The sequence below is a fragment of the Zalophus californianus genome, chromosome 10, assembly GCF_009762305.2.
Source record: "Zalophus californianus isolate mZalCal1 chromosome 10, mZalCal1.pri.v2, whole genome shotgun sequence".
NCBI classification, from domain to species: domain Eukaryota; kingdom Metazoa; phylum Chordata; class Mammalia; order Carnivora; family Otariidae; genus Zalophus; species Zalophus californianus.
In genome coordinates, this window is record NC_045604.1 from 90,805,160 (window position 1) to 90,813,830 (window position 8,671).

Genomic DNA, 8,671 nt, shown 5'->3' on the forward strand with positions numbered 1-8,671 from the left:
AGACTGTGATTATTCCCCTTTATCCTTGGCCATTTAGAAAGCAATTTTAGCATTACCAGAATAAATAATCTGGCAAATTTCTCATGAATGAGGAGGATTATGGTGATAACACTCTCACAATATTAAAAATAACAAGAGTCTTTGAATCATAGTAAGCTAAATATCTCCTTCTGGTTAAATTAATGTTATTTTCCCAATTTTTTGGTCCAGAATGGCTTATGTGGAGAAAAAATTTGATCTTTTTTCAAGCAAAAAGTCATCTAAAATTCTCTACTTTAGGCTTTATTTCTGTAAAACATGGTATTTTTGCTTAAACGTCGATCATGTGTTCCATTGCTTTTTCTCTTGTGGGGTTGTCAGTCTCACTTTAGATTTTCTTGTTGAATATTAATTTTATGCATGTATTATGCTTTGTAAGAGTAGACCAGCCTCATGATACCTAGGATGTTGGTAAGCATTCAGAAAAGTAAGCATATAAAGGATGGCCTGTACTTATTTCCTATTAGACAAGTATTTTAATTGGGATTTAAACTTTTTCTTCACATAAACCTGTGGTATTGTGATATAATGAAAATCATGTATTTGAAATTCGTCTCTAGTTCCTGGCACAGAGCTTCTAAAACACTCGGAATTTCCTGAGTGATATGATGGGAACTGGTTGCCAGAAGGAATACAGCCATGTTATTAGAGGGTTAGAACCATCAATCCAACCCCCAGCCTGTGGGGGGAGGGGACAGGGGCTGGAGATTGAGGTCAGTCACCATGGCCAGTGATTTCATCAGTTGTGCCTATGCAGTGAAGCTTCAATAAAACCCTGAAACAAGGAACACATGAACGTGCTGGGAGGGTGGTGTGTCTGAAGAGGGCGTGGCAGCGCGGCACTACTCTTCACCCCCATACTTGGCCCTGTGCATCTCTCCCATGTGGCTCTTCCTAAGTCAGTCAGTGGAAGTAAAGTGATTTCCTGAGTTCTGTGAGTCATTGTAGTGAATTATCGAACCTGAGGGGAGATTGTGGAAACCTTCAAATTTGCAGCTGGTTGGTCAGAAGAAGTGCAGGTGGTCTCTGGGTCTTGGAGCTGGTGTCTGAGGTGGGACAGTGCTATAGGACCAAGCCCTTCTAACCTGTGGGGTCACTACAGGTAGGTAGTGTCAGAATTGAATTGTAGGATACCCAATTGGTGTCAGAGAATCAGAGAGTCGGTGTTAGAACGCTGCAGGTATTTTGTCTGTTTAATGTATAACCTGGTCACAATCATTTTCTCTTACAGTATCTGACCAAGCAGGTGGAGCTTCTACGGCAGATGAATGAACAGCATGCAAAGGTTTATGAGCAATTAGATGTCACAGCGAGGGAACTGGAAGAAACAAATCAAAAGCTAGTTGCTGACAGCAAGGCCTCACAGCAAAAGATTCTGAGGTAAATTTTCTAGAATCCATTGAGGAAGCCCTAGGGGGAAGTCATTTAGTATAAACTAGAAGAGAATGTGGCTGTGGTGGGTTTGAGTCAATATGGGGTACGGTTTAATTTAATTCTTTATGGAGAATAGAGATTAAATAGAAGTCCTTTCCAATTAAGAAAGCCCAGTTTGAGTGGCTGGCAACTAATCTCTACTCACTGCTTATGCCCTTAATTTAATATGACAAGCAGCAAATGGCTTCTGTCTGTTCCTCATAGTCTGACCGAAACAATCGAATGCCTACAAACCAACATTGATCACCTCCAGAGCCAAGTGGAGGAGTTGAAGTCATCTGGCCAAGGAAGAAGGAGCCAGGGGAAACGTGACCAGGAGAAATCGGCACCCAGCTTCTCGTGTCTGAAAGAGCTGTACGATCTCCGCCAGTAAGAGCCTGCCCTTCTGTGGCATTGATGAGCAGGGGAGCATCTCACGGCTGTGACACATCCTGGACTCCAATAGATTAAAAGTACCCTTTTATGAATGCTACTTGGCAATTAGACTACCAGTGGTTTGAGCAAAACCACTTAAACATACAACTGATAGAGTTTTTGGGTATTAGTAATTCTACAAAAATTTATTTTTGAAAGCTTTGGGAATATTCATTTCAATGCTTTTCATGTGTTAGGTCTTAGTTTAAGTTAAGGTGCAGTATTTCTGATAGACTACAGGTTTTGGGGTTGTATTTCACATTAGAGTAGAAAAAATCGAGATATCAATAAAACAAGTTTTTTCCTACAGAAATGCCTTTATACTTTAGAGTTGAGAGACTGAATATTTAAAAACTACTTCTTGGGCGCCTGGGTGGCTCAGTTGGTTAAGCAACTGCCTTCGGCTCAGGTCATGATCCTGGAGTCCCGGGATCGAGTCCCACATCGGGCTCCCTGCTCAGCGGGGAGTCTGCTTCTCCCTCTGACCCTCCCCCCTCTCATGTGCTCTCTCTCTCATTCTCGCTCTCTCAAATAAATAAATAAAATCTTAAAAAAAAAAAAAACTACTTCTTGAACACCTATTATATGGCAGGTGCTATGCCAGACATGAGGAGTGGTGAGCAAAATAGACCCAGTTCCTGCCCTCATACTTTCAGTCTCAGGGAAAGGCCGATACAAATCATCACACAAATAAACACAGGTAAAAGTTACCTACAACTCTGCACGGGAGAGCTACTGGCTTCTGCATTTGGTGGCTCTCAACCTTGACTGTTCATCAAGTCACTTTGGAGTTTTTCAAACAGAAATACCAATGAGTGCCTCAGGCCTAAATCAGGATCTCTAAGTGCTGGTAAAAAGCTGCCCAGGTGATTCTGATATGCAGCCAAGGTTGAGAACCACTGAGCCTTTCTAATTTCCTTGACATGTATCAGTCATATATCTGGGCTTTGAAGATGAGTGTTCTGTAGTACTTTTTTTTTTTTTTCTTTTTAAAGATTTTATTTATTTGTCAGCACAAGTAGGGGGAACGGTAGGCAAAGGGAGAAGCAGGCGCCCCGCTGATCAGGGAGCCCAGTGTGGGGCTCAATCTCAGGACCCCGGGATCATGACCTGAGCTGAAGGCAGATGCTTAATCAACTGAGCCACCCAGGCGCCCCTCTGTAGTACTTTTAATGGTTAAAAAAAAACAGTCACAAAAATTGTTTTCTTACGTGTATTTATTTGCTAGCTTTACAGTTTCATTCTAACCACTGCTCTAGCGTAGAATAGGCAAAAAATTGATCACTGTCACAGTTCCTCAAAAATACTGAGTTAAAAAGTCTCCCTCTTTTCATTCCCAGTTGACCTGTGTAACATATATACATTTTTTTTTTGGTGATATGTTCTTTTCAACATTTTTCTTCTAGACACTTTGTGTATGATCATGTGTTTGCCGAGAAGATCACTTCCTTGCAAAGTCGGCAAAGCCCTGATGAGGAAGAAAATGAGCACTTGAAGAAAACAGTGACGGTGTTGCAGGCCCAGCTGAGCCTGGAGCGGCAGAAGCGGGTGACTCTGGAGGAGGAATATGGGCTTGTGCTCAAGGAGAACAGTGAGCTGGAGCAGCAGCTGGGAGCCACGGACGCCTACCGAGCGCGGGCGCTGGAATTGGAGGCTGAGGTGGCAGAGATGCGGCAGATGCTGCAGTTGGAGCACCCTTTTGTGAACGGCGTCGAGAAGCTGGTGGCAGACTCTCTGTTCATCCCTTTCAAAGAACACAGCCAGAGCCTGCTGGAGGAAATGTTCGTGCCGGTGCCGGAAGCACACCGAAAGCCTCTCAAGCGCAGCTGCAGTGAGACGGTGCTCAGCACCTTGGCAGGGGGGGACATCGTGAGGGGCCACGAGGAGACCTGCATCCGGAGGGCCAAGACCGTGAAGCAGAGGGGCATCTCCCTTCTGCATGAAGTGGACACTCAGTACAGTGCCCTGAAGGTGAAATATGAGGAGCTGCTGAGGAAGTGCCAGCAGGAAGAGGACTCCCTGTCCCACAAGGCGGTGCAGACCTCCAGGGCTCTAGCCAAAGACCTGGCCGGGACGAACGCCCAGCCTGAGGCCAGCACCAGCAGCTGGGAGCCAGCCTCTGTTTCACCAGAGCCCGTCAGTTCCCCCACCACCACGACACCTCCGGAATACAAAGCGCTCTTCAAGGAGATCTTTAGTTGCATCAGGAAAACTAAGCAGGAAATAGATGAACAGAGAACAAAATACCGATCTCTTTCCTCTCATTCCTAATTCAACCTCCAGCTCTATTACCAACTTGTCTGTCTGCTTTCACCTCTCTCTCCCACTCTGACAAGTGTTTGTAAACCCCACAGCCTGATAGTGCTCATGACGTTTGCCTCGTTGTTTGGCTTACTTAGCAGCTGCGAACAACAGTGGGGAAAGAAGGTAGCTGCTGGTGTCAGTTCTATAATCCAGTTCCATTTAAGCTCCTCAGAAAATCCCACGACAGACTGGCCTCTGGCTGGTGCGCTGATTAGGTTGTGATTCCTTGAAAAGCCCTAGAACCAGTGGATGGGTAGATCCATGCTCCTAAGGGAAGCACGCCTGGAGTTACTATAGTATATAGTACATAGTGTATGGTTATAGGGGCAAAAGGGCAGAGTTAAAACTAAGGCAACTCCTACCGCCTCCTTGCTTCTCAAAACTGTAGAAGTCAGATGGCTGCCCAACTGAAGTAGCTTTCACAAACACTGTTGGATACTGTGAATTCATTAAGAAGAATGCCCAGGAGAAAGCAGGGGTCTATCCAAAATAAATGGCATTAACAAATACTCCAAGCCTTGAGCTTTGTTACATCTGCTACCAGTTGAGCTGTGACTGACAAGTCATCATAATGCATCTAAATCCAGCTGATACCAAACTGAAAGGCAAGCTCTGGTTTGACCACAGTCAGCTTGTTCGCATAGGCCCTAGAGGGCCTCCACCCCCTCCTTCAGATGTTTGTACTCAAAGCTGTAGTGGTTAGCATAGGCAAGTATGTAAATCATTCTTAAAGTCAAACTAAAGACGCAAGATCAAACCCCTCACTCCTACTGTGTTGTCTGAGCTGAGCTGACAGCCACAAGCTGCCCTTACTCAGTTCCTGTGGTTCCTAGAAATGTTTTTGACTTGCTGCAGAAATTCCTGTCTGCTACTTTACTAAACAGTATTGTTCTGTGGGAATCTACTCATCTTCTCACTTGCATACTTTTAATTTAAAACTATTTAAAAGAACTGAAGATCCAGTTATTGTATATATTTTTCTAAAAACCAAATAAAACTACCTATGAAAATGAACAAATGGATCACTTGCGTATTTTAAGCTGAAGCCCTCTTACTGTTATAACCAACTGTCCATTTTTTTTTCCAGCAGATAGCTCTGAGATTTGATCATGATTTATTTCTATTTTTTCCCTTTCTTTGGGATTCTCATATTGTGTTCATTAGAATATAGGATTGAAAAATACTTTCAAATGAATATACTTTATATATAAATGTTCACTATTTTAGAAATGTCAGACCTGGTTCTGAATTAGTAGCATTTGACTCAAAACATTTGATCATTCAATCATGGGAAAGACACTTCGCAGTATTTAAACATGAAAATGAGCACTAAATCTAAATTTTGCTTTCATTTTGAGAAACAAAACAAAGAGTTTGTAAAGGAAGTCACCTTGTTTGACCTCCCAGCTCCTCCCCAGGATCAACTAGTTACTAGTTCCTTGTATATTCTTCCAAAATATTCTGTGCATACGTTAGTACATGAGTATGTTTTGATCAGCCTATATTTTTTTTGAAGATTTTTATTCATGAGAGAGAGAGAAGCAGAGGGAGAAGCAGGCTCCCTGCTGAGCAGGGAGCCCGATGCGGGACTCGATCCCAGGACCCTGGGATCATGACCCGAGCTGAAGGCAGACGCTTAACCATCTGAGCCACCCAGGCGCCCTGATCAGCCTATATTCTTAAAAGCATATACACCACCAGCTGCCGGCACTGTAGCTTCTGTTTTTCACCAAACTGTGCATCTTTGAAACATTTGTCTGACCATCTACATTCTTTGATAGTACGATAGTATCACATCTGGTTAGAAACTCCACATGTACATTTAACCAGTGGGTACATGGGTACAGTTGAGGAAAGAAGGTGGCTGCTGGTGCCCGCTCTATAACCCAGTTATGTTTAAGCTCCTCAGGAAATCCCACGACAGACTGGCCCTCTGGCTGGTGCGCTGATGTCTCGTGTGTGTGTGTGTGTGTGTGTGACATATATGCATATATCTCATGTATATAGCCATATATAAGAATCCATTTAAGTAGTCCCTGTATCTCTGGACATTTATGAATCTAGAAGATAAACCATTAGAAGTGAAGTAAAAAGGAGCATTTTGCTATGACTGTCAATTTACTGATCCCCCAGCCCCCACCAGTATAGGAGGATGCCCAGTGAAGTTTCTGACCCTTACCAAACTAAGGGAAGAAAAGTGGGGTTTCGTTGTGGTTTAAATTTCATTTATTAAGGTTGAATATTTTATAATCTGTTAAAAGGCCATGTGTATTATCTCTCACCTATTTTTCTTTTTTAAAAAGATTTTGTCAGCACAAGCAGGGGTAGTGGCAGGCAGAGGGAGAGGGAGAAGCAGGCTCCCCACGGAGCAAGGACCCCGATGTGGGACTCGATCTCAGGACCCTGGAATCATGACCTGAGCCAGAGGCGGACCCTTAACCAACTGAGCCACCCAGATGCCCCTGCCTATTTTTCTTATTTAAGAGCTCTAGCACTGAGGAAATTCATTTTGTAATTAGAAATTACAAATATTCTGTTTATCTTAATTTTACCTTATTGGCATTTTTGTCAAGCAAAATTTTTATGTGGTTATATTAATCTTTTAATACTTTTTTGTTTTTGACAGGTGTTTGATCCACCTGAACTTCATTTTTTTCTTTTTATTGTGGTAAATATACACTTAATACAATTACTATCTTAACCATTTTTAAGTGTATAATAAAGTGTTGCTAAATAAATTCACATTCTTGTGCAACTATCACTACCATTCATCCCCATGACTCTTCATTTTTAAACATGAAACTAGGCCCCTTCAACTCCCCATTTTCCCATTCTCCCCTTCCCCCGTCTGTGGCAACTACCATTATACTTTTCTGTCTTAATGATTCTGTCTACACTAAGTACCTCACGGAAGTGGAATCATGCAGAATTTGTCTTATTTCACTGAGTATAATGACTTGGAAGTTTCATCCGTGTTGTAGCATATTGAGTTTCCTTTTTAAGGCTGAATACTATTGTAGATGTGTGTGCCACATTTTGTTTATCCACCCATCAGTGGACACTTGGGCTGTTTACATGTTTTACCTTTTGTGACTAATGCTGGTATGAACATGTGTGTACAAGTATGTCTTTGAGGTCCTGCTTTCAATTCTTTTGAAAATATACTCAAGTGGAATTGCTGGATCATATGGTAATTCTGTTTTTAATGTTTTGTTTTTTTAAGATTTTATTCATTTGTCAGAGGGCATGCACAAGCAGGGAGAGTGACAGGCTGAGCAGGGAGCCCGATGAGGGACTCGATCCCAGGACCCTGGGATCATGACCTGAGCTGAAGGCAGACGCTTAACAGACTGAGCCACCCAGTATTACTTTTGAGTAATATTGATATTTTAACAATATTAACTCTTCCAATCTACGAGCATAAGATGTGTTTCCACTTATTTATGTCTTAATTTTCTTTAAACAATGTTTTATTTTCATTGTTTGAAATCTTTCACCTCTTTGGTTGCATTAATTACAAGGTGTTTCAGTGCCTGGCTGGCTCATTTGGAGGAGTGTGACTCTAGATCTCGGGGTTGTGAGTTCAAGCCCATGTTGGGTGTAGAGCCTACTTAAATTAATAAACTTCAAAATAATTACTAAGTGTTTCATTCTTTTGATGCCATTTTAAATGGAATTTTTTTTTTTTAAGATTTTATTTGACAGAGACAGACACAGTGAGAGAGGGAACACAAGCAGGGGGAGTGGGAGAGGGAGAAGCAGACTCCCCGCTGAGCAGGGAGCCCAAGGCAGGGCTCGATTCCAGGACCCTGGGATCATGACCTGAGCTGAAGGCAGACACTTAACAACTGAGCCATCCAGGCGCCCCTAAATGGAATTGCTTTCTAATTTCCTTTTAGGATTGTGCATTGTTAGTGTACAGAAATGCAACTATTTTTTGTGTGTTGACTTTGTATCCAGCTACTCTGCTGAGTTCATTTATTCTGACAGGTTTTTTTTTTGTGGAATCTTTATAGAGTTTTCTGCATATAAGATCATATTATCTGCAAGTAGAAAATTTTACTTCTTCCTTCCCAATCTGAGTGACTGCTGTTCGTTTTCCTTGCCTAATTGCTTTGGCTAGAAATTTCAGTACTGTTAAATTAGAAGTGGTTAAAGCAGGCATCTTTCCCTTGTTCCTGAACTTTGAGTAAATGCTTTCATTTTTTCAATACTGAGTTTGATGTTCACTGTGGATTTTTCATATATGGCTTTTATTATGTTGAAGTAAGTATCTTCCTAGTTCATTGAGTGGGTTTTTTTTTTATTATGTTAGTCACCATCATTAGTTTTTGATGTAGTGTTCCATGATTCATTGTTTGTGTGTAGCACCCAGTGCTCCATGCAATACGTGCCCTCCTTAATACCCATCACTGGGCTAACCCATCCCCTCACCCAAGTGTTCTTTTTCTTTTTAACCATGAAAAGATGTAGTATTTTG

General features: G+C 42.0%; 1 protein-coding gene across 1 annotated transcript in view; it reads left to right on the forward strand.

Annotated features, from left to right (window-relative positions):
- The window catches only part of CDR2 (cerebellar degeneration related protein 2), a 28,314-nt gene extending 23,111 nt beyond the window's left edge, over positions 1-5,203 (forward strand). Inside the window, exons 3-5 of the mRNA XM_027613814.2 lie at positions 1,271-1,419; positions 1,678-1,842; positions 3,294-5,203. Coding sequence (XP_027469615.1) covers positions 1,271-1,419; positions 1,678-1,842; positions 3,294-4,158 — 1,179 coding nt within the window. The 3' untranslated portion in view covers positions 4,159-5,203. The remainder of the gene's footprint in view (positions 1-1,270; positions 1,420-1,677; positions 1,843-3,293) is intronic.
- The last annotated feature ends 3,468 nt before the right edge of the window (positions 5,204-8,671 follow it).